The following is a 27,014-nucleotide window of genomic DNA, read 5'->3' as shown; positions in this document are numbered from 1 at the left end:
CGTGGCATAATTATATTCAACCCCCTTTTCTTTAATATCTTACAATAGTAGGCTTTATTATGCTTCATTTCTATCTTATTCCTTTACAGCCAAAAATCATGTGCTGTTTATTTTGTCCGCACGTGAGAGTGCTTGCACGAGTAAGAACCTGTAACAACTAACAATGTTTAATGAAGTTTACTTCCAAAGAGTGGCTGCATTTCCTCTTTATTTTCCGTTCCTCTTTCTTTATCATTATACTATACAAAAGTGATATAAAAACACGGGAGTGCTGAAAGCGAAAATGCATGAATCAGCCAATTTCAGCTTTTCATCTAATGTTTATCGTACGTCGTACTTTTTTTGGGGGGGGGGGGGTGGGGTGGGGGGAGGTAATAAAGTTGAAGAATGTGAATTTCGGCTGCCACTTCCTGTGTTTCGTTATCTGCCCTGTGGGCTTAGGGTACACTGCCTATTAAGGATGCCATGTGCAAAATGTATAATAATTATGATAATTAATTGCCTTCCAAATAGGCCTAAAACTTTGCAAGTTGAATGTTGACACCTTAAGAGCACTTTATCAAATTATTGATTTTCATGTTTAGTCCTCTTGTCTTTTATAGGTCAACATTCATTACATTGTATGTGCAATACCCTATGTATCAAGAAATACTAGCAAACTCAGAAGATCACAAGTTTGCCTGTGAATGTACCGAAGTTATTGAATCATTTTCGATCTCATCTCACCCATATATTGTGATGAGTTGTTGTTGTTCAGTCTGTGGATTTTCATCTGAGCATAATCTAAACTGCATTTTATAGTTAGCAAAAGAAAAGAGCATCATGGTGTGATAACGCACTCACAGCATTGCTTGGCAGCATTAGCAACGCAGTTATCATGAATGACGGTACTACCCATTCAAAGTACTGGTATAGCTTACAAACAGGTAATAATTCTGTGCATAATTGTTTGCATTCATTATATAGCAATTTCATAATCACAATATTTTTGTCAAGGTCTATTGTGATTTGGAATAGATTCCTGATATTTAAAAAAAATCAAAACGTTGAAACAATGTAGTCAAGCAAGCGAAAGTAAGTCAATGTCGCAAATTTGATTTGTCGCTGTAATTCTACTCAAGTCACTATCTATTTTTTATACTCTTTTTTTTTTCTCTCATCCTACATTATGATGTGAACTTTTAATTGTGGGACTATCATGCATCATATTGACTTTCTTTTTATAAACGAACGTGATGTGTTTGGATTGGTCCCTGCAGTTTTGAACTGTTCAAATCGCATTTTGTTTTAAACATTTCATGTTGAAATAGATGAAATCGAATGGAATGGTCTAATGAAATACATATATATTTTTGATTATTATGATCGTATGTCATGATAACACATAAGTACACTACGCAAAATATAATGATATCGACTGCAAAGTATGATAATATCGACTGCTATTGTCTGATATCGTTTGTCTGTTTCTTTCAGATATAATCATTATCATTAATTTCTGTGTGTATGGTTCAATTCAATTAAATTCAATAGTTTATTCATTTCTATCAAAAAAAAAAGAAAACATGATTTGAAAAAGAAAAGAAAAGGAGAACATGATTTAAAATTGATAGAATAATCTGCATTTTATTATACTTCATAACTGGGTCCAAGGAAGATGACCCTTGTTTGTTTGTTTTGTCCGTTTGTTTTATTTAAATCTAAGAAGATGGCTGGATAGCCCAGCTTTTGTTAGCTGCAATAGCTGGTCTTTCATGGGGTCCATCAGTTGGATGTAATGTATACTGCATAAATAAATATAGTGTGTATTCCTGCACATGTATTACCCTATATGATATTTATCATAGCAGTACAGTTAACTAAGACGAGTTGACTACATGTATTTCCGGCCCTCGATCTGCTTTCACTTCCAATATGATTCTCTCATTTGTTTGTTTGTTTGTTGAAGGTGGTGTATTTGAAGTCTTCCTATAACCTTTTCTATACACGCACGGACTTTGGACAGTATGTACAATGTTGTGGGGTGTTCCGTTCCAATTGACACTCGAAGCACAGAGCTGGCAATGCCGGAACAAAATGCTTCCGACTTTATAAGGCATCTACAAACAAACACAAAACAACAATCAGTGATGACAAAGAAGACATAATGGATCTGTTGGGCCCAGAGATAATATTTACGATTAATATCTACGATTGTTTTACACTGCTTTGATAAGATTCTGTGTGATTGAAAGCGGATATGTATTATGATTATGCATAGACGAATTCTATTCTTTTTCAGTTAATGCGGATACTGTCAGAGGATCTGTATGACGAGCAGTGTTTTGAGTGACTATCGTTCTTACTTGCAAACGAAACAAAGAAACGAAAAAACAAAAAGCTATCATTCGGTGTTTGGATTTGACACGTCATTTTATTTATTTATTTATTTATTTATTTATTCATTTATTTACTATTTATTTATTTATTCATTTATTTATTTATTTATTTATTTATTTATTTATTCATTCATTCATTCATTCATTTTGTTCTTGCCAGGTCTGGTTATTCAGAGTTAGGTAGGCCTATACATTTTGTCAGTAAAAGATGGTAATAAAAGTATGTTTCATGTAAGAGCTGTAACTGTTGTCTTGATTTCTGTTAGTTAGGTTGATTATATTATGCGATTACTGGTTAACCGTTCTCAGCCCGAGCATGTAAAATGCAGAGTCTCCCCCGAGAATCATCAATACGGGATCTCGGCAATATTATTGTTGCTGCTTAATGTGAAATATTTACAAACTGATTCTTCTCTTCCTCTATGTTCGCATTTTGTTCGTATCGTATTGTTATGTGTAAGTAAGTGTGTATAATCAGTTTCATTGTATGGAGTTTCGATTATTGTACTTTTTCATGTGAAGTTGGACCCCTCGGAAGACCAGCATGGCCATAAAGGCCGAAATGAGCTGGGCAATCCATCCGTTTATCTTCATTTATAATTATGTTCGATCCCCTCGTTGTATTGTTATTTTTGTGATTTTAGTTTGAATAAATAAACAAACAAACTTATAAAGCTCATCTTGCCTTCATTTTCTCGTTTATTGTCTATATTTTTTTTTTCTGCTTAAGGTTCAATATATCTATACAGTACAACATGTCCATGTACAATCAAGGGTTAATTAATTCATGAGTTATATATGTACATTTCTACGTTATATTATCCACGAGAGGTCGTGTGCCCATTTCCTTTTAATATAGATCCTTCTGATTTCGTCTCATTGTGATTGGTTAAGGGTATGAGTGTTATAATGTCTTTTCATTGCCAGGAGGTCGCATTGCTACGTGTAAGTTGTGTATTTTTATCATGTCTTTGCTTGATTGATTTTTAATTTGTACAACTCTTTTTTTAATGTGCATGGAAAGATGACAATCAAAAATTCTCTGAATCGTTGTTGAAATACATGCGTCATCCCAACTGCCTATCCGTAAAGTAGACACAGAATAAAATCCATAAGTACACTCTTGAATAGTTTTATTTATAAAATTCTGTTTATTTTCTTGTGAAATTGTAAAATCATATGTAGATATGAAGATATAAGAAGACATACATAACAATCATGGGTTCACACTTTAAGCAAACTGTCCACTCTCAGTTTTGGGAAAAATTTATTCAGCAACATGTCAAAATATAAAAGATAAATGGTTGAGACTAGCTTGTCCTGTGCAAAAGAAAAATGGCAAGGACTGATTAAAACAGAATGGCACGAACAACGAACGATTTCCAACGGTGTAAAAGAGGACCATGATGACAGTATACGAACATGACTTGTACTACAAGCTGGAAATAAACTTGCACCATACAACTGTGCCCAAACTCACGATTGCCTTTGTTTTCCACAAGTGGGTCTAATAACGGCTCACTCCTGCTCAGCTAGGGTAAGATTTCTTAGAGGAATATCAATATGTCGATCATTCATCGATCGCCATTGTTATTTCAGTCGTTATTTGTAAAATAACAATAATAACGCTCATATCATTATTTATAAAATAACAATTACAAGGGTCATGTCATTATTGTAGTCACCAATATCTGATCACGGCCTTTTGGAAAACTTAATCATGGACTAAGCCTGCATGCTTGGAACGAAAATGTATGTGAAATTCAAGCAGTAAATGTGGCACACAGTGTCAACACCAAAATATGCAATGATATTGGAAGCACACAATTTGCAGTACTGTTTTTCAAATTTATTTACATCAATAATTATTATACAGGAAATCAAATGCTTTTAAATTATTGAACATCCCGCCATAAAACAGATGTAGTGTGGGACAGTGAGAGACAAAAAAAAAAAATAGACAAAGAGATGGATAGATAAATAGATAGATAGATAGATAGATAGATAGATAGAAAAATAGATAGATGGATAGATGTAAGGTATAGATAGATATTAGTTGTCGAATGCTTTTCCACTACTTGATCAATACCCTTATATAGCCTCTTTTTCTTTACAACTTGCTATTTTCAGCTAAGAGTAAGTCTTTCACAAACGCGATAAATATGATTAAATTTGTGGGTTTTTTTTTAATAATCTATAATCCTCGCAGAAATCCGATAACATATGATGATACGAATATAATAGGAAAGTCTTAGTAGACAACGTTTCCTCGCATATTTCCTTGATGTATACATGCATGATGGCCCACTTGATTTCAGAACATGACTCTGAGAATACGGTCACCAACTTTCGGAAACCATATACCATGACTGGAAAAGCATTTGCAGAAGTGGATCGTTTTTAGAAAAGTCACATCAAAGATAATCATAAACACCACTAAAATAGAGATAAAAAAATTTAATTGCCTCTCGCATCTCTCTGCTTGTGAAAAGAGAGGTTTTTCATTCAGTTGATTCGAAAGTCGAATCAGGGAAAGGGATAGAGGCGCGTTAGAAATAAGAATTACGCAGGACAAAAAAAAAAAGACATAACTATCGAGCGTCAAAATGTGTTCACAAGTTTCATTTTGAACGAAAATTGTTCATGTCACAACGTTATTGCAATACAGAGGCAAACACATGTCCTGGTAGTGGCAAGTTAAAGTATAAATATCTCATTATAACAACTATCAAGGATCCTTACCTTCTTTGTTGGATATCAATATCATTCCATATCTCATACCTCTGGCTAATTACAACAGAAGCTTATAGTGTTTACTCTGTTTTGATATATATTACGTGATCGCTGTCTGCTCGGATTTGATGTTTATACTTGATTGCTGATAACTGGATATTCATAATACCCCAAGCAATGTGTATAAAGAGTGTACCGATTATGTTGGCCATGAAGTGCTAATTATGTGCAATACACGAGGCGTGCTTCAGGTACTGTGTTACAATTTGTAATTCACTGTGCTGTGGATCACTGGTGTTAATACTCGCTTGGCCCTCATTCGTTTTTGACTTATGGAAGGACCGAGATGCCTTTTTTTTTTTCTTAATGGAATGACCGAGATGTTTTTTTCCCTTTTTCTTCTTTTCTTTTCTTCCCCCGGCTTCAGTTCACGTATAATGGTTTTAGATGAAACTGGGCTTTTAGGCTGTAAAAAAATTGCTGTTGGACAGTATGAAGTACTTTTGTTTGTGAGTGACTCAGATTTCTTTTCATTGCTTCTTTTTTTTTCAACCCCCCCCCAAAAAAAAGACAAAACAAAACAAAACAAAACCAACAAACGCAGGTTTTAAATTATAAATATGATTATACGAAGAAATTGTTTTTTAAAAAAAGATAACCTTTTAAAGAAATGTATTAATTTGAATTGTTATGGGAGTTTTACCTGTGGTATCATTTTGTTTGTCAAATATCATGGCTCTAAGAAGGTATTTCTTTTTTATTTTTGTGTGTGTTGCAATGAATAGCGCCCCCATAGGGAAAGTATGAGGAAGAGATCATTTTGAGCTTGAGTTGTTTTATCTTAATGTACGTATAGCAAAATATGACAGTGATATGTGAAATTATATGAAATTTCAGAGGGAAATTATGATTTTAATATATTGTATGTGTATTTTTGTGGTGGGGGTTGGTGGCGCTGTCTGTGGATGACCTTGAGAGGGTTAAAGTGTAGGGTTTTTTACATTTTGAGTTGTTTTTATGTATAATTTATAGAGATGATTGCATTAATAATAATGTTTAAACAGTGAGGTTTGGAAGGGTTGAAATAGTTGGATGTTTTTAAAGTCAACATGATCAAGGGAAGATATATGTAAGAATGATATGATATATATGAAGTATTTTTTGTTTTACTTTTTTGTTTTATGATATGATTCTGTATGCATTTGTCTGGTCATCTGTCATATTTTGTGCCATCTCAATCGGCTTTTGTCCCCTTTCATTAACCGTTGGAAATACATTGCTTTCCCTTATCTTTTGTTTATTTATTTTTTCTTACGTTTTGAATGGTATTGAAATTTGTATATGTCAACCGGTAATAATTTTTGTGTTTCCCCTTTAATTCTATATCAAAATTCTGTCTCCTTTTTTTCCACTATTTGAATTTATTTCCCTTTTCTATCCTCCTTTTCTTTTAATGATTTACGGATTTGGTATGATAACTTATATGTATTTCCGTTTGATGTTGTGTCGATATCATATTCTTCATTTTTAGTTCTCATACTTTTGGGCATTGAAATTATTTACCCACTTCAACATTTTTACTTCCTTGCCCGCTCTTCTCCATCTTGCCATATTTGTTATTCTCTATACAAGTACATACTGTATCTCTTTACCTGTTGTGCAGTACTCTCACCTATCCCATTTTTTGATGCTCAGGTCTGATGTGTATAATATCTTTTTTTTTTTTATTTCAGGTATGTTTCTACTATCAGTGTCATTTTATTTTTTTATGATTCTAATGTTAAGCAACCGTATCAGTCTTCGAGCTGCTTGATTGTTATGTCATTTATATATATATATATATATATATATATATATATATATATATATATATTTGCACAATGAACCACATTGAATTGAATTGAATATAACGAATACTTTCTTAAAGTGTATTTTTGCACATTTATCTGTCTTATTTAGATATATCAGAAATAAGCCCGTTTCCCTGTTAACATTTTCCTCACCTTAGTCACAAATGCTGCCTAAAGAATACTGCTGTTATGCTTTTTTAAACCCGTTGTGCTGCATAAAGACTGTTGCATCTTTATTGCTCAATTGTTGATAATATGATCTTGCGAAAACTACTGTTTGTGAGAGGCAAACCTGAGCTATATAACAGTATACTTCCAATGAGGCCATCAGCCCAGTCAAGCCATGCTTATGCTGACGGTCTCATGCTTCCTTATTGAATCAAAATAATGTACTGCCTTTTCTGTATTACATGCCACTACAAATGTTTACAAAGATTTTGTTATGCATGTAGAATAAATTGTACTTTTGTATTGCTCCTTTGCCATTTGGTTATGTTTTGTTTAAATTTGTCACACCCAACGGCCATGTAATCAACGGCGTAGCCAGGATTTGATCTTAGGGGGGGGGGCGGTTAGTCGGCGAGGGAGCGAAGCGACCGAGCCCGAGCGAGCGGAGCGAGCGAGGGGGTGGGTGGGGGGGGGGGTGTGGAAGGGGGTTGTGCCCCCTCCCACTGTAAGAACTTTTCGCATTTTGATGTTGTAAATGGTGCAATTTGATGCATGTTTTGCGCGTTTTATCGAATTGAAACAGTCCCACTTGTTTAAGGTAGCAATATATTTTCATGTCGATTATCATTGAACAATAAAATTTTGCTATAAAATATGGTATCATTTAAATCAATGTCTTAGACCCCGTTTACAGTGCGAGGCTCGGCCGCGGCCGAGCCGCGGCCGAGCCCAGCCCCGCTTCAGTGTAAACGCGCAAAAGGCCAAATGCGAGGCCAAACTTGGCCTCACATTTGGCCTCGCTCTGGAGGTGGTCTCGGCCGCGGCCGAGCCGCGGCCGAGCCCGGCCTTTTCTTGGTGTAAACGCAAACTGGGCGAAATGCGCGGCCAATTGCGCGGCCAACTTTAGTCTGGCTTCCAAACCCTCTGCATGTATCTTTCACTATTCAGGATATCAACCCCCTCAACGTCGAAAACTAGTATAGTTTAAGGTGGTTTTGTCCTGCAAAGGATTTTTTCCTTCGGCAAAGGCCTTTGCCCGAACGGCGACTTCGTCGCCACGGAATTAATTTGGCAAAGGGTCTGAACACCAGACAATACCAAATTGCGTTTGTTTACAAGCAGAGCGCCACTACGACAAAATATTGAAAGGTTTGAATCAAAAGCGCGGCCGAGCCCAGCAGTGTAAACGGACAAAATTCCGAGGCTCGGCCGCGCAATTGAGGCCGGACTCGGCCACGGCCGAGCCGCGGCCGAGCCCGGCCCCGCACTGTAAACGGGGTCTAATATTAATTTTTACACTGAATATCATGAACGCGACTGAACCCGAGCGAGCGGAGCGAGCGGGGGAAGGGGGGGGGGGGGAGGGTGTGGGAGGGGGGTGTCCCCCTCCCACGGTGAGAACTTTTTTGCATTTTTATGTTGTAAATGGTGCAATTTGATGCATGTTTTTGCGCGCTTTATCGACGTGAAACAGTCCCACTTGTGTAAGGCAGCAGTATATTTTGATGTAGATTATTATTGAACAATTTTCCTATAAAATGGTATGATTTAAATACACTTCTTGTATTAATTCTTTTCACTGAATATCATGAACGCGACTGAGCCCGAGCGAGCGGGGAGGGGAGGGTGGTGTCCCCCTCCCACGGTGAGATCTTTTTGCATTTTGATGTTGCAAATAGTGCAATTTGATGCATGTTTTTGATGCATGTATCTAACGAGTTGAAACAGTCCCACTTGTTTAAGGTTGCAGTATATTCTAGTGTAGATTATTATTGCACAATTTGCCTATGATATATATAAAATAGTATCATTTAGATAAACTTTTTGTATTAATTCTTACTCTGAATATCATGAACGCGACTGAGCCCGAGTGAGCGGAGCGAGCGAGGGTGACGGGGAGGGTGTGGGCGGGGGATGTTCCCCCCGCCTCCCACGGTGAGAACTTTTTGCATTTTGATGTTGCAAATGGTGCAATTTGATGCATGTTTTGCGTGTTTTATCGACTTGAAACAGTCCCACTTGTTTGAGGTAGCAATACAATATTTTCATGTCGATCATTATTGAACATTGTGGCTATAAAATGGTATTAGTCAAATAAACGTCTTGTATTCTTACACTGAATATCATGAACGCTTTCTGCTCAGCAATCAAACAGAAAAAGCACGCACACGAGAGTGTAGAAAGCATTTCCCCTCCCACACGAAGGTGATTTTGCATTTTCAGACCTTAAATTCAGCGATCTGGTGCAAATTTTTAGTGCAATACTTTTTCATCGAAGTGTTAAAATCACGGAATTTAGCTCTTATTCCGAATGTGCATCGTGTGTATTTACAAAGTCTAGTGAGGAAGAGCTTTAGGGGAAGGGGGATTCCCCCTCCCGCTCGGCGGAGCTTTTGCGTTTTAAGAATTGAAATAAAGCGATCTGGAGCACACTTTTTGTGGAAAATTCGGAAATTGTCATTCCCAAAAATGTATTAAGTCTAAAGTGGGTAACAAGCAATGGAAGGGTGGCAAGATACCTCTCCCATATCCAAGGGAGCCTTTTTTTCAGTTTTGCTGAAGCTTTTTGATCTGATATTCAACAATCTGGCGCACACTTTTGTTGGAATATCTGGAAATTTTTCAATCAGAAGAGAAGTGAAGCAAGCCTGTGGAAGGAGATTCTGTATAATTTTCTGATTGCAGTTAAAGGTTTTGGTGCACACATTTTGTGTCATATTTGGAAAACTGTTTATGTTCAAAGCGTAGCCAGTACAGTCTACTTCTATGCATGGGGGGGGGGGGGGCGGACGAGCAGGAAGAAGGCGTGGGCGAGTATTATCTCCACCCTTCCTGTAAGATGGAGCTTTTGCCTTTTTAAGGCTGAAATTGAGATATCTCCTATACGCATATTTGATGGAATATTTGGGAAATCATTAAAAAAAAAGAATTGATGTGGGGGGGGGGGAACTGAGGGAGGAAAGGGTCGATTAAAAGGGGAAATTCCCCTTGTACATGAGGGAACTTTGAGTTTTCGGAACATTAAGTGATAAGTCAGAATTATTCATAATTTTGTGTAAATCTAAAGAGGCACAGAGGGGGAGGGTTTGGGAGGGGGATACCCCCTCCCAAGCACGAGAGATTCTGCATAATTTGAATTGAAATTCAACGATCTGGTGTACACTTTGAGTGAAATATTCAAAAAAATTATGATCTTATTTGATGAAAGGTTGAAAAGGAGACCGGCTTCATGTGCATGCATACAGTATACACGCATTTTTTTTTTCGGCCTCGCAAATCCCCGGTCCAAATCTTAGCCCCCCCCCCCCCCCCCCCCTGGCTACGCCAGTGCATGCTAGTCTTATAATTCATTTTGATTTGATTTGAGAAGCAACATAAATACGAACGAACGGACGAACTTGCATCGTTTTTCATTTCTTGGAAACATCTGATTCCTTTTCCAAAGATGATTCTGAGGGTACAATGGAATTATGCAGGGTAATATAAAGAATATTGTTCCTCCCTCAAACCTGTAATACGACAAAGTCCTTCATACAAAAAAAAAAAGGAAGGAAAAACTGTAGCAACATTACCCTTTTTGTAATACCAATAATATGAGAAACGAATGATACCACATGCACCTTATCCCTGTAAGTTGTCCTGCTTTGAATTGTTGAAGGAAAATCCTGACTCCTTTGGTAGTCTCTTCCCATAGTCTCCCCGTAAACTCGCTTCTTTTTACGCACTCGATGGCTCCTTCTGCTGTTGAGTCCAGATGGAAATGCTGCTGATTACAAGCCACTGAATCTGCGTCTGCAGTACCTTGATGCGCAGACAGCGCGCATCGCGCGGGAATCGGTCTTCAATCGCCTGCACGTCCACGGAACCCAGGACAAAGTATCCTAACGTTTGATATCCCACGCACTCTGACTTCCCGTCTTCGGCTCGTGTGTGGCTGAGCTCTAGGCTCCCATCCAGGAGGATATCCCGGATGGACTCCTTCGGATCCAGCTGCTTATTTTTCCGCACTCCCGTAGTGACGATCACTCGGGAGATGGTCGTCGGCTCTCGGAAGACGAGGAGAAAGAAGTCGTCGGCTTTCGGAAACTTCCCGTGGAAGAAATCGAGTCCTGTGCCGTAGGCAGCGGCGGGAAGGTGTTTGCCATCGACGGCTTCGAGGCTGGTGTGAAACTTCACCGGCGGGTTGTGTGGAGTCTTCGAGTAGTGTAGCTCCAGAGTGACGTTCGGTCGCGTAGTCCTGTTGCAAATTCTGTTGAATATGGAAGGTTTGCGGATATAATTCAGCCTCTGGAGACGCAGATCGATGTAGTACTGATACAGAATATCGACAGAATGGTAAGGGGTGAAGAAAAGAGAGAAATCCGTAAGCTCTCTTAGAACAGCTTTACTAATAAATTTCCCAGTCAGTCCGGGAGTGGCGAACTGAAGAGAGACCCATTTCCTATTCCTATTTATGTTGTGGAATTCTTGAATCGCCGGAATGTAGTTCTCCGCCAGAATAACATCATCGGACAGCAACATGAAAAATTCATTCGCCTGTGTCTGACAGTATTTCAGCGCGAAGCCGAAATCCACCAACTGCCGGAACTGAAAGAACGAAGAATTCTGGAGCGATGAGGCGTGGACAGTTTCTATCCGTTGAGGGCGCTGCAGCAGCTCCTGCGCCAGAGGAGATTGAGCGACTTGGAGAAATCCGCTGGCGAGATATCGGTCGTACCGCTGAGTCATAAATCGCAAGACTCTCCGGCGGGAGCGTTCGTCGAGATCGTCGCCGAGGAAGACGACGACGGTGACGACACGGCGATCGCTGGGCGATGAGTTGTCAACAATAGAGTCCACTGCTTTCATGAGGTAGTCATGTGTGTCTCGGGGTCGCAGAGGCATCAGAAGTGTCAAAAACCCTGAAAAATGGTAAGACAAGTCAAATAGTCAGTTGTTGATGTTATGAACGCCATTCATTCGCTCAGTCGATGCGCCATGTATTGTCAGAAAGACCATGTAACAATAAACGTTGGTAAAACTCAACCTTTGTGTGATATCTACTGTAGATAACGGGGGACGCCATTCACTTAACTCAGGTGTATAATAAAGCTACCGTGAACAATTAAATTATGTACAGGATAGTTGATAGGTGGCCGCAAGAAGACAGGTGACCGCTCTAGGCAAGGTTTACATCAATTAACTTCTCTCTACAGGAGTCTGCGTTGGCCACATAAGGAAGGTGATCGATACAAGACTGAATTTATTAGAGCTCATATCTACTGCGATTGAAATATTTCAATAAAAAAAGTAATTACGTTCTAAGACAAAATCAATAATATGCTAAGTTTAATGCACTGCACAGATCAGTGAACACAATTTAAGGACAGAAATTAAGAAATTGCGTCATCAGCGGTAACTGTTATTTGATCATAAAATATTAATAGTTCTTTGTTGGAAATGAAGACAGAAAGCAAGTTGGTAATAGAGATAATCAAATGAATTAAACAATAAAAACTACTCTGACATACGAATAGGCAATACATTTCGACAGACAGTGAAGCGTTATTCATTGTATGATAAGGTGACGATTATAAACTTACCATGCTGAGGTCTCTTCGCCCCCAACACGCGCGAGATGTTGAAATCGGCCGCCGTACAGTGCTTCCAGAGCGTGCGCGCGTTGCATGATGGACTGACGGTCTGAGTAAATAAATGACAAAATGTACACGCTGATGTAAACTATAGCAACAACATTAAGATTATAACATTATATATAATTCATATCTTCCATGTGTTGCATTTGTAAAGAAAGATGCAGACAGGACATTATGGCAGAGGGAATAGAGAATGGCGAAACCTGAAATAAACCTTATATATTGTTTTAAGTGTCTATTAAGCAGACGAGAAATAACGAAAGAGAAACTTGTGAAAGTTGTACTCCCTACACAAAGATCTAGCACTAATAGTTGGCTACATAATGGAGCATATTTATGAGCTCACCTTTAATTTGCTTTATGCATAAAATTGCATGAAATGTCTCTCTCTCTCTCTGTCTTTCTTTCTCCTCCCCCTCATTGACGACAAAGCAATTATTATTATTGCAGGGGGTTGTATGAAACGAAAATATAATAATTTATATACTTGAGTTCCATTGATCATGAGTTTCATTAATCACTCAAAATTTAGAAAAAGTCATGCTTTTTCAGTTTTCATCAGAATTCAGTCAAACATTAACTGTCCTGTTTCTCGAATCTTTCTGCTTCTATTCATAGAGGGTAATTTTCTGCATGGATTTACCCTTTAAACCCTCAATATCTCTTGTACAGACATCACACCTACCGATGAGTTCTTGGATTTCTTGTACCGCTCGCTGCAGTTCCGGTTGAAGAGCTCCGCCACGGATATGAGGGAATCGCGCTCTACAATGGCACTCTCAAGCTGCTGCTTAGGACTCGGCGTCTCATTTTCCTCTGCATGAGATAGTGGTGTTGGTGTTGGTGGTGGTGGTGGTGATGATGGTGGGTGGTGGTGGTGGTGATGGTGGAGATGGTGATGGTGGTGGTGATGGTAGTGGTGGTGGTGATGGTGATTGTGGTGATGGAGGTGATGGTGGTGATGATGGTGGTGGGGGTGGTGGTGGTGATGGTGGTGGTGATGGTCATGGTGATGGTGGTTGTGATGGTGATTGTGGTAGTGATGGTGATGGTGGCGGTGGTGGTGATGGTGGTAGCGATGGTGGTGGTGGTTTGTAGGTGATAAAAAGAAAACCACATTTAATATTCTGAGATGCTCATAACGAAGCAGTATCATAACGGCAAGCATTGTAGAAAGAAAACAAAAAACAGCACCTCTTTCGACAAGTAGTGTTAAATGCATGTCATATCGAAAGAGAGAGAGAGAAAAAAAAAATAGCGCTACACACACACACACGCGCGCGCGCACACAAACACACGCACCGTATACGGACAGACAGACCAAATGAAAATGCGGATTGGGGTAATAAAAGACGTATTCAATATTCTGAGCTGTTCGCAACGAGTAAGTGTTCTTGCGGCAAGCATCTGAAAAAAAAAATCAATGCAGCTGTTTCGATAAGTATTAGACAGGAGAGAGAGATAGGGAGAGAGAGAATTATAAGCAGAGCTGAAGTATAGAGCGGAAAAATAAGGGATTCTGGAGAAAGCTACGAAAGGCATATTTCTTCTTTTTTTTTTCGTTTCAACAAATACGGTATCCTTTATTTACCAGAAGAAAAAATCTCGGGCATATTTTATTGCATTTTTAAAAATAACTACAGAGCTTGTGACGAGCTAAAGTTAGGTGGTCCGTTTTACTAGTACATGTATAGACATATATCTCTCATGGCTTTACCCCATGCACTTTCCCCTGTGATAGGCCGACTTTCTCCTGCAATGCCGTATTAGGGAGCTTTAGATTTTAGACGCGCGGACGTTCAAAGGGAAAAAAACATGGTCTGAGCGTGCGCAGTAATCACGCTACTGCGCACGCTCAGACCATGTTTTTTTCCCTTTGAACGTCCGCGCGTCTAAAATCTAAAGCTCCCTATTATTATAGGTGAAACAGCTGTTGTGAGTTGATTAAACAACAATCGATTCAAGTTGCGATAATTTCATTTTTTTGAGGCAGCAGTGGGGAAACAAGATTAGTGATCACTTTTTTATGTGTCCAATATCTGAGGCGGATTGACTACAATCATCGCATATTATCAATGCATGACGTTATTATCTCCAAACATAAGAATGAGAGCGCCACAGAATGGTCGGGGCACAAAATCGAAATCTGAGCAGATGTCGGTATTATTCCTGAACATGATGAATTTTTCCTAAATAATTTGGCTGCTTCGTCCGCAAGGCTGCTACCTAAATTCTACAATGATAATGATGATGCTGATGATGATGATGATGATAACAATAGTAATAATAATAATACGAATGATAATAATAATAATAATAATAATAATAATAATAATAATAATAATAATAATAATAATAATAATAATAATAACTTTAATTATTATTATTATTATTATTATTATTATTATTATTATTATTATTATTATTATTATTATTATCATCATCATCATCATCATAATGTCTTATTTATCAACGATAGCCTCTTTAGTGTCGCCACTGCCCTACCAGAGGGCTGTGCCATTATCATCACCCTAGCGTTACCAGGAACCTACACTGTAAAAACAGCGGTGTTAGATTTAACACCACTGGTGTTAAATCTAACACCGATCAAACTTCAATAAAGGACCACACCCACAGGTGTTAAAAATGCACTGTGATGGTGTTGAAAAGTGTTCGCCTGATACTTCGTGGTGTTAATTTGACACCGTACCTGGTGTTATTTTGACACTGTACTGGTGTTAATTCAAAAATGACACCACATGGTGTTGATTTGATATTTGCTGGTGTTAATATCAATGGTTTAACACCCGTCCAGCTTCAATAAGGGACCACACCAGCTGGTGTTACTTTGGTGTAAATTTATTTTCACATTTTTTCAAGAATCTAGTATTTTAATGTAAAATTCTTGATCGTCTTGTTTAAATTAAAAATCAACAAGAAGTGCAGTTACTAAGAAACTCTTCAAAAAACAGTTTCAAATTTGGAAATGACACCCGTAGGTGTTAATTTAACACCATAAATGAGCACCGAAAATTTAACACCAGCTCGGTGTTCACTATTTAACACCGGACTTTTTGCAGTGTATTTATACACCTGGTTCGAGGGGGAGCTGCGTGGGTAAAAACATCTTGTCTGGGCGAGAATTGAACGCTGGTCCTCCGATTGGGATTCGGAAGTCGTATCCACCATTATGTCCGCTATATGCCACAGCGCGCCCACTACCTGCATTACTTTTGAAATTGCTTGTTCCCATAAGTGTAGTATCCGAGTCAATAGACCGGTTTACTAACATGGGTAGCCTAGCTATTTCTTCCGTCCTGACGTGGTAACGAGCTGTGTTAATTATTAAATGAACACCAAAGACATCTTTCAATACTTGGAATCTATGTTGCACGTTGCTACGTCGGGCAAATCTCAAGAGAGCTTTCAGGGTCCCGTTTCATAAAACTTGTTATCAGTAACAACTGTCACATTTCTATGGCAAATTAATTTGTTCTCAGCCAGATGCAAGTATTTCAGTAGCTTGTAACTATCGTAACGTGTTATTGATAACAAGTTTTATGAAACGGGGGTACGGGGCCCAGTTGTAAAGACCAACCATTCGAATTGTCAACAACTCATCATGCATAAAACTTGAATAAGATTATGTTTCTAAACCGGTCTACCATCAATGCATATTGTATACTCGTGCACCTGCACACACTGCGTACACGGGCACCCAAACATGTATATGAATAATCGAATTCGCATCCCATGCGTTTGAAATAAACTACCGTATAACCAAGGAGGTTTTTTACATTGGAGTTCCAACTGGCTGTGATTATTCAAACAGTTGTCAGATTTCTATTGATGTACAAAGGAATTTCGCAGGTGCACTTGTGCCTTTGATGATCGATGTTCCTTCCCGCCGTCTTGCTCAGCATTCTGAAGATTAATTTTGAACGTTATCATAAATTTGGCCATATTTTGCTTATCTATCTATTAAATGAAATGAAATGAAATTAATGATAAAGCATGTAAAACAAAAGACATTTCCGTCCAGAAATTTGCGCAAAAGTGTAAATCTGAGCTGTATCATGTGAAAATATTTAAAACTGTACCATCTTGGAAAGCTGGTTTTATCACTTTTCCGCTTAGTTTCCACAAATGAAACTAATATGGAATAATCTTAAAGTATAATTCTTTATTGATAGATAATTATATCAGATTAGTGCCCGCATATGCCCAGTAGAGTAATTTTCATCTTCATTTCAGCATTTTTTGCTCAATTTCTATTCGCGCATCCTCATGTCTGTACCACCAAGGAGGTTTTATACATTGGAGTTCCAACTGGCTGTGATTATTCAAACAGTTGTCAGATTTCTATTGATGTACAAAAGAATTCCACAGGTGCACTTGTGCCTTTAATGATCGATGTTCCTTGCCGCCGTCTTGCTCAGCATTCTGAAGATTAATTTTGAACGTTATCATAATTTTTGCCATATTTTGTTTATCTATTCATTAAATGAAATGAAATTTCAATTAATGATAAAGCATGTAAAACAAAAGACATTTCCGTCCAGAAATTTGCGCAAAAGTGTAAATCTGAGCTGTATCATGTGAAAATGTTTAAAACTGTACCATCCTGGAAAGCTGGTTTTATCACTTTTCCGCTTAGTTTCCACAAATGAAACTAATATGGAATAATCTTCAAGTATAATTCTTTATTGATAGATATATCAGATTAGTGCCCGCAAATGCCCAGTCGAGTAATTTTCATCTTCATTTCAGCATTTTTTGCTCAATTTCTATTCGCACATCCTCATGTCTGTACCAACTACCTTTTATAAGAAGGGATAGCGAAAAGTAATTACCATCACAAAGAAATATCTTACTTTGAAAGTGGCTAGTGATTATGCAATGAATGAGACACGAGTCAATTGTCTTCCTATCTGCGCGGCAGATCCTGTTTTGCACAGTCATGATTCAAATATTTTTGAGCGGCGGCTTCGAACATCTAGCAAAGGAAATAAGACGGTTGTGACTCCATTCTCTAGAACCTCTTTGGTACCACCTACCTTTTATAAGAAGGGGATAGCGAAAAGTAATTACCATCACAAAGAAATATCTTCCTTTGAAAGTGGCTAGTGATTATGCAATGAGACACGAGTCAATTGTCTTCCTATCTGCGCGGCAGATCCTGTTTTGCACATGCTTCAAATATTTTTGACGTTGTTTGAGCGGCGGCTTCGAACATCTAGCAAAGGAAATAAGACGGTTGTGACTCCATTCTCTAGAACCTTCTTGGTATAACGATTGAAACTATACCCTCAACATTCAAATCGCTCTTGATTGAACAAAATATACTTTGTACAGAATGTTTTTCAAGTTATCAAAATCAGACTCTGATTCGTCTGATTCAGACTCATTAATTGGTGTTTCTGAGCAATGTGAGAATTAGTGATGCTGAACTGTATAGGTACTGTTTGGTGTATGGCTTGGTATATTTTGCTTGTTTAGTCATCAACTAAAGTGAAATTTTACCTAAGGATAAATACAAGAAGAGATGAGATAGAAGCGGATCTGTTCCATTTGCCCTGATGTCACTTTAAAAAAAACATGAAAAGAAGGAATTTATTCACACTAAAGAATTCTTGAGTTGTTTTAAGTTTTATTGCAACTGATTGACAAAATATTCAGTGTCTTAGTAGAAGCTGTATATGACTAATGAATGGGCATCCATACTCGGGCTGGACTGGAACCAACGATCTCCTGGGGCCCGTTGCATAAAAGTAATTTACAATAATTTTGCCATCCGATGGGAACTTCCATGGAATTCTTGATTTTGATTGGTCGTTGAGTATTGTTGCCATGGTAGTTACCATTGGATGGCAAAGTTACCATAATTGTAACTTTTATGCAACGGGACCGGACAGGTGTCGTCACTATGGAATACCGAGGGACTGCCTTACAACCAGTGCTGGTTTTAATCCTTACTGCATGTGCAGCGGGTACTGTGCGTTGCTTGTTGGTCCAGTGGATACGGTGCCTTTACGGTAATTGGTTAAGCCCAGCCCGAGTACTCAGTATCTATACCATTGATTTTTTTATTCTATTTTTGTCATGGCTACTGATATGTCACGGAATAATCAGCGCTTATCAATGTCGATGAGATAGGGCAATTTTTCAATGAGTTGCAATGAAAGGAACTTGAGTTACAATTTACTTGAATGGGAAATTGTTTGGGGATGACATCATCGAAAAAATCAATTTCATTTGCATAATTTTGTGACTGACATCAGAGATGAATGTCGCCGAACAGTGCAAGCATAAGAAAATACATTCATTTGATATACCAGAACTCGTGATGTCTTCTGTTGTTGTTGTTGTTTTTTTTTTAATAAAATGAGTTCAATTGGATCTTTTGAGTGTTGGTTTTATTGGAGTAAGGACGAATTCTACTGTGTAGATAGACGCAGGGAAAGGATATACTAGCAGTAAAATCTGCCTTCGAAATCAGTCCATTAATCGTTAGATGGGAGAGAACAGCAATTGAAAGAACACAAAAAACGGACTGACAATGCGTCGGGGTCACCTTAAATCCCCAATAACAAGGATTTGTGAGATGAGGTATATAGTATAGATGTGAATACACGGGATCCACGCATGATTGCCCATAATGGCCACGTGAAATCTTTCTCGACTTGCGAGAAAGATAACCGTTACTTCCAAAAAGCCTTCTTAATACTATAGTTTGGGTTTAACTTTGCGCATGAGCAGAGAAAGGCCCCCTTTCATTTGGCACCAAGCGGGCCATGGTGGTTCTTAAATTAACAGAAATAAGAATTTGTGATGGAATGATCATTCAAGCGTTTCTTAAAAATGGCGCATGCTTGCAAATCCACCTGACAGCAATAGCAGTATTGTAATTTACGACAACGTATAGATGCTTGAAGTTATGCAATCTTCTTCCTGCTATCGATCATTCAGTATACAGAGATCGGCCCGGCCTGATCGTGAGTGTGGTGCTAAAGCCCCTGTCACACTTTGCCGGATAGGCCCACCGTAAAAGAAACGGGCGAGATTTTGCTCATCCGTTGTTTAAATCGTCAATCCGGTGGACAAAGTGTAAATTTTCCGTTTTAAAGGAACGAACATACACGGTCTAGCGGCCGAACAAAACACTCCTTGGGTGATTGTGTACAGGACAGTGGAACGCGCGCAAACGCATGAGAAACGTATAGAGCCGCATGCCCAGAGGAAAGAACGCACGAGGAACAAATTGGTGACGCATGAGACGTACATCGAACGTTAGAGAACCCTGCGTATGCGTTTGATGTGCTGTACATAGCCGTTCCATCCGTTCCATTTTCTTGCAGCAACGGACTCTACAGGAGACCTAGTGGATGGAAACGCGTGGAAAACGACAAAGTACAGTACAGATACAGGAAAAAACGTATAACTATCGGACAAGGGTCAGATCGCGCTATTCGTTTTTGCCGAGAGAAAAACTTTGTGCATGCACCGACAACATAGCCATCGTTTTCTTGCCGCTCTGACGGAAATCACCGAAAGATAAACGTCCATCCAAAGAATAAAAAGGACATCAAACGCATTTTAAGGGATATCAACGGATGTCAAAAATCGACATTCGTTTTTAATGCGTTTGCCACATCCGGCAAAGTGTGACGGGGGCATAACGGATAGCCTACAAGGTTTTATAAAATCACCACTAGTTGTTATGCTTATTTCAGCTGACTTTATTGGTGACATTTTCTTTTTTTCAATGGGTAGATTTGAGTTGGAGCAAAAAAAAAGAAAAACAAATGAAAAGGTAAATGATTAACATCATTTTGATTTTTTTTTTAAATCTGAGTTTGAGATGTGATTTCATTATACATCAGCCATGTCAGCAGAAGCAATCACAAAATTGGATTTCACACACCACCGGAATTGCATGGATATGATGATGGGGCCTTTAAATCATGATACAGAGCTATTCCCGAAACAAAAGGCTCGCTTTTCTCGGCGACACGCACTTCACTAAATTAAATCACAATCATACAATTTTATTATATTTAGGCCTTCCTTTTTCTCTCTTATTGCTTGGACGTCTACCGGATACCACATTGACTTAAAATGGAGGTCCCGTATTTGAGAGGATCAACCCACGCAAGTAAAAGATCACGCTTTAGTCATTATCTTAACTGAGAGCAGGGTGTGAAGTGGTCCGCACCAAGTATACTCATAATTGGACCCCACAATAGGCAGACCAGCCAGTGCAGCTAAATATGGGCTATCCACGGATCTCGTCATATGGAAATGAAACAACTAAGCAAAAACAAAAAACAAACAAACAAACAAACAAACAAAAAACAAAAACAAATCAAAACAAAAAACAAAACAAAAAACAACACAACACAAAACAAAAAACAAAACCCCACTGCACTGACTTAACGCTTATAATGTTTTGCATCGAAATCATCCGTAGCCTTTGACTGGGGCGCTTTTGACTGAGCAGCTTGCAGCTATTGATAGGATGGAGCCTCACAGTCAATGTTTGATTTGCATGTTTGATTCGAAACGCAATTACAATTTTCAACGAGTGTCCGGTATATTTGAACACCAGTATCCTGCACATTGTTTATAGATTACCGGTAGTCTCTTCCTCTTTCTTTTCATCGAATGCTATTTGAGTACTGTTTCCATTCTTCAAGGACCAAGCCAGCAGGCTAAAAACAGACGAAGGCACAACGCTAACTGTCTCTATCCCTTTGAACCCACGTTAAAAGCTGCAACTTAAAAAAAAAAAAATCTTTGAAGTCATTAGGCGTTTTCACATCAGCCCGATAAAAATCCAAGCTCGAGATATTTTTCGCGATCGCAAATTAGCGCGCTATTTCATTTCCTATTCACATCAGCCCGAACATTATCAAATAGCGCGTTAGTTCGCATTAATTATCCTGCTATTTCGGAAATTTCCCGAGTTGGACTCGAAAAATTTTCTCGATCAATGTAGCGCGCTAATTTGCATTCACATTCTCAAATAGCGCGCTATTTCGTGATCGGGTTAATTTCCCAAGTCAGAAAATAGCGCGCTATTTCGAAACATCGGGGTGATGTGAAAACGCCTCTATAGTGGCAAACTGGACCCCTCCTCACAAAAAAGGGGAGACAATAATTCATTCACGTTTTATTGTTTAATGGCTGGCCACTCTCTCAGGATGATGAGCATGTCGTTATGATGGTAATTATTTTTTGCCATCCCTACCGATAAACGATGTGCGATTCGAAAAGGTACACTGCAAAAAGTCCGGTGTTAAATAGTGAACACCGAGCTGGTGTTAAATTTTCGGTGCTCATTTATGGTGTTAAATTAACACCCCCGGGTGTCATTTCCAAATTTTAAACTGTTTTTTGAAGAGTTTCTTAGTAACTGCACTTCTTGTTGATTTTTAATTTAAACAAGACGATCAAGAATTTTACGTTGAAATACTAGATTTTTGAAAAAAATGTGAAAATAATTTTACACCAAAGTAACACCAGCTGGTGTGGTCCCTTATTGAAGCTGGACGGGTGTTAAACCATTGATATTAACACCAACAAGTATCAAATCAACACCATGTGGTGTCATTTTTTAATTAACACCAGTACAGTGTCAAAATAACACCTGGTACAGTGTCAAATTAACACCTGGTACAGTGTCAAATTAACACCACGAAGTGTCAGGTGAACACTTTTCAACACCATCACAGTGCATTTTTAACACCTGTGGGTGTGGTCCTTTATTGAAGTTTGATCGGTGTTAGATTTAACACCCGTGGTGTTAAATCTAACACCCATGTTTTTACAGTGTATACAAAGACACCTAACACGGGGATGCGCGAAAAGAAATTGCCAAAAGATTTTAATTAAAATCAAAATTACTCGACTAGGCATGTCCGCGCACTAAATCTGACTCATCGATGAATTCATATGTACAAAAATACATTTTGGAAGATTATACGATGTATCAGTTTTATTTGTCTGAATTAAGCGGAACTGTGATAAATTCGTCTTTCTATATAGGAGGGTATATAGTTTCAAACACTTTCACTTTAACATACATATCTGATTTACACTTTTGCGCGTATTTTGGAGGGGATTGACTCTTATCTTAAACCTCTATTACTCTAACAGATTTCATTTCACTTGACAAAATATACCCGACATTATGTTTGAGTTCAAAAATATCTTTATATTGTTCAGTAACGTCGGCTTCAAACCCCGCCCTGCACCAACGGCACAAATTAATGGATTTCTTCTTTTTTTGTCCATCCATAGAAAACTGACAGCTGTTTGAATAATTATGGCCAGTCTAAACTCCAGCTCTTGAACCTCCATGCCAAACATAATATTTGTCAGGACTGAACATATTATTATACCTATATACGTATAGAGGGAGAGAGAGAGAGAGAGAGAGAGAGAGAGAGAGAGAGTACTGTGCCCTCGTCTATGGCCACGAGTGTGATACTCAGCTGTGCTTATATCGCAATGGCCATTGGTCTTTCGTAGGTATTATCAGGGAGGTGGTCCCTGGTATTATGTACAGTCACGGAGTATAGGAAGCATGTTATGCAAGCAAAAACGGTTGCCCGTTAGAACTGCAGTCGATATGCAAAGTTCTGTCCAAGTGGTGACTGCGTGCAAGTAAACGTTCCTCATGTTAATCGTGTTTAAAAAAAGACACGTGTTCTTACGAGATAAGGATAGTTTAGCTTCTTGAATTTGGAAACTCCTGTTATTTGCTATATGCCAGCCTGTTTCATAAATTGTATGGCCCCCCAAAAAAAAAGAAGAAGAAAAAAAGAAAAGAAAAGAAAAGAAAAGAAAAGAAAAGAAAAGAAAAATCTACTTATCAGCTGCTGACACTGACGCATTGTTTTTCTTATCCATGTATGTCATGTGTTACTGACCTGCTCGGAGTTAGCCCATGTGCATTGGTACAAAATAATCTTTCGTTTTTCTCAGTTGGTTAGGCACTCTACTGTCTCAAGTGGCTATAATGCATAAACTTGCCCGACGTATAACAATCTATGAAATTCATGTTCAAACGAAGAAGGATCTTGCGTTATCTAGATGACCAGAATTTTCATTACCTCGGAATCCAGAATTTCAACTATAAAGCAGCTCTCAGTGCATATAATTTGTTTAATATCATGCTCGGGAATGTAAATAATTATTAGTCCACATCAGCTACTAACGATTCCCGGACACTCTTAATCTGATCTATTAGAGAAATTATACTTGAAGATTATTCCATATCAGTTTTATTTGTCGGAATTATGTGGAAAAGTAATAAAACCGGCTTTCCAGGAGGATACAGTTTTAAACACTTTCACATGATACAGCTCTGATTTATACACTTTCGCAAAAATGTCTGGACGGGATTGACTTTTTGTTTTATATGCTTTATCATTAAATGAGATTTCATTTCATTCAATGAATAAACAAGCAAAATTTAGCCAACATTATGTTAACGTTCAATATGAATCTTCGGATGATTACTCAGCAAGACGGTGGCATCGAACATCGATCATCAAAGGCACAAAAGCACCTGTGGAATTCTTTTGTGCATCAATGGAAAACTGGCAACCTTTTGAATAATTACAGCCATTTGGAACGCCAATTCTTCAACATCCTTGCTCACACTGGCGCCGGGCCCTTGCGTGCATACACTTGTTTATTATTCTGAAGTCTAACCTAATATGCATTCATGATATTCTCGAAATACTTTTGGTTATACATTGCATTAGGTGCTCGAGCTGAGGGTACAGGAAAAAACCTGTCCATTAACCCCCTATAGATGTATATCCAGACGTTCACAGGCCGACACTTCGCGTTGATACCTATCGAGGAGAGTAATAGACATAGTGAAAACGTGCAAATAATTATGTTCACATCCAGAAGCAACTCTCGTTGAATACTGTCGTCTGTGTGTCGCTGCTTCGCATGCACACGATGTAATTCGAAGCAATTGATAATAACAATAATAATAATAATAATAATAATAATAATAATAATAATAATGATAATGATGATAATAACAATGATGATAGTAGGGGTAGTAGTAGTAATAATAATAATAATAATAATGATAATAATAATAACAATACTAATAAATAAATGAATATATGAATGAATACAAAATGAAAAAAAGAATAAAACAATAAGACACGTTCCACTCCCGTTAGAAAAAAAAAAAAAAGATGGGATGATTGGTTCAAAGGCAAGCTGCTGCATCACACGGTTCTTGGAATGCGAACTAATGCACTATTAGGCTGCTTTCACATAGAAGTATACTATTCGGGTATTCGGGCTCGTTTTTCGAGGGCACGCGAATAGCTTGAATCGAACGATAGGATTTCCTCACACCGGTTCACATAAGAGGGCACTATTCGAAAGTACCGAATACCTGCGAAAAGTATAGCAAAGTAGGAATCGAACTTGTTCGATTTTCTTGCAGCGTATACCGTCTCTCGTTTATGAAATAATGACACTTTTGGTCTGGATTTGCCCGTTAGCAAATATAAGCATGTAGACCGACATTCTGATGCAGTTTAGAAATTGTTAATAAGATTTGCTAGGATGTAGGAGGAAGAAATCCTCACTGCATGGGATGGTGAGTTGACGGTGCGGGTGATGGTGTATTCGGTGCTCGAATAGCGAATAGCGAATAGCGAATAGCGAATACCGAATACCGAATACTTCTATGTGAAAGCAGCCTTACAGAGGAGGGTGAAACGCATGTTATAGAAGCAAATCATGAGAATTGGGGGTTTTGACTCCCATCATGATCACCCGCACAAAGTGACGTGTTCGAGAAAAGAAGGCAAGAGAAAAAGAAACCCGATTCTTACCGCCATGACCGAAGTTTGATATGACGAAAAGCAGTCCCATATTGAGGTAGATTAGAAACGCGATGAAAATGATGACAGACACTGGCAGTTTGTCTTGCAGTCTTGGCCGGAGCGACATTTTTGGCTCTTTCTGGGCTGCATCAAGACGACAAGAGTGACAATTAGGGAGCGATGGTCACGACATTCAGGTACAGACCCGCTACCAGACCAGGAAAAGGGCGCCTCCAAATCCTCTCCCAATATTAACGTACTCCCTCATCCCATCCGCAGTTCAAAATAACCGGAACATTTTTCTCCTCACGTCCTCCTGTCCGCGTGTTTTCTTGTACACATGCAGGAATAATAGCGGTCATTGGCAAAGACGATCCTAAGTACTAAGCAGACTGTGATACATGGCTTCATGAGAATACTCCCCATGCGTGAAAGTGAAACACTTTACCCTCGCGCCACACGCCTAAGTGAAGCAAGCCTTGCTTTGCTACACACAATGGATGTTTAATGCGGATAAAGCTGCTATCTCAGGCTCTTGACCCATCCGCGTTACATGTACCTGGCGACATCAGCAGAGGTAGGCATAGCAGAACACATACCAGGAACCAGGCGCGCTCCTACGCATTGTTCCCTAACTTCGATAATTCCCACTCATGGTTGGCATTAGTCGTGTCGCTGTGTATTCCGCGTGAGTGAGTATATCAAGACTCAAACGTTCTTTATTGAACTATTCTGGTGAGCTCTCCCCTCTCTCTTTCCTTTCTTTATTCGAGGACGATCGATACACCTCGATCTTCAGCACTGGCTGCGGAGAGCGGAAGGGATCAGGCAAACGATGTTTGTGGTGTAAATGAGCAAAATGTGTCTGTCATTTTTATCATTATGAGTCGCGTGTAATTAGGGTGTTTTTTTTCTCACAGCCTATATTGGCATTCAAATTAAACATGCTGTAATTCGATCCCGTCTCAAAATATTAATAACCCAGTTTTTTTGTTTTTTTTTTAATGAGAGTTGTCACTTGCGTCCTTTTGCCGCAGTTTGTGGAGACTAGCGCTGTCAAAACATAAACCTTCCATCAAATCGCCTCTGAATGTCTTGCCACCAACAGAAGTAATATAAGAGATTGATCTCTCTGGCGATGGAGCGGTATGCAGCAGAGCTAAAGTTGAGACAAAATGATGGTTTCAGACTATAAAAAGTAAACAATTAAGTGTCTCTTGAGAAGCTGCTTACAATTCAATTTTCAACGCTTATTATAAAGTTGCCATACAGTATTATGGATATAGCCCTTTCTTGTTAAAATGTCTTTGGTCTTATTTCTTTTATTTGCTTGTTAACCCCCCCCCCCCGACAAGTTTCTGTTTTTATTTAGGTGGGTTT

General features: G+C 38.6%; 1 protein-coding gene across 1 annotated transcript; it reads right to left on the bottom strand.

Moving 5' to 3' along the window:
• Nucleotides 1–10,696: 10,696 nt before the first annotated feature.
• Nucleotides 10,697–26,005, bottom strand: LOC140236147 (alpha-1,3-mannosyl-glycoprotein 4-beta-N-acetylglucosaminyltransferase C-like). Its single transcript, XM_072316117.1, has 4 exons — nt 25,644–26,005; nt 13,451–13,581; nt 12,712–12,811; nt 10,697–12,030 (listed from the first exon to the last, which is right to left on the bottom strand). The coding sequence occupies exons 1-4, from the start codon at nt 25,759–25,761 to the stop codon at nt 10,847–10,849; spliced, it is 1,533 nt and encodes a 510-aa protein (XP_072172218.1). The 5' UTR covers nt 25,762–26,005; the 3' UTR covers nt 10,697–10,846.
• Nucleotides 26,006–27,014: the final 1,009 nt, after the last annotated feature.

Source organism: Diadema setosum, chromosome 12, assembly GCF_964275005.1.
Source record: "Diadema setosum chromosome 12, eeDiaSeto1, whole genome shotgun sequence".
NCBI lineage: Eukaryota > Metazoa > Echinodermata > Echinoidea > Diadematoida > Diadematidae > Diadema > Diadema setosum.
This window is presented reverse-complemented; position numbering and strand designations above follow the sequence as displayed.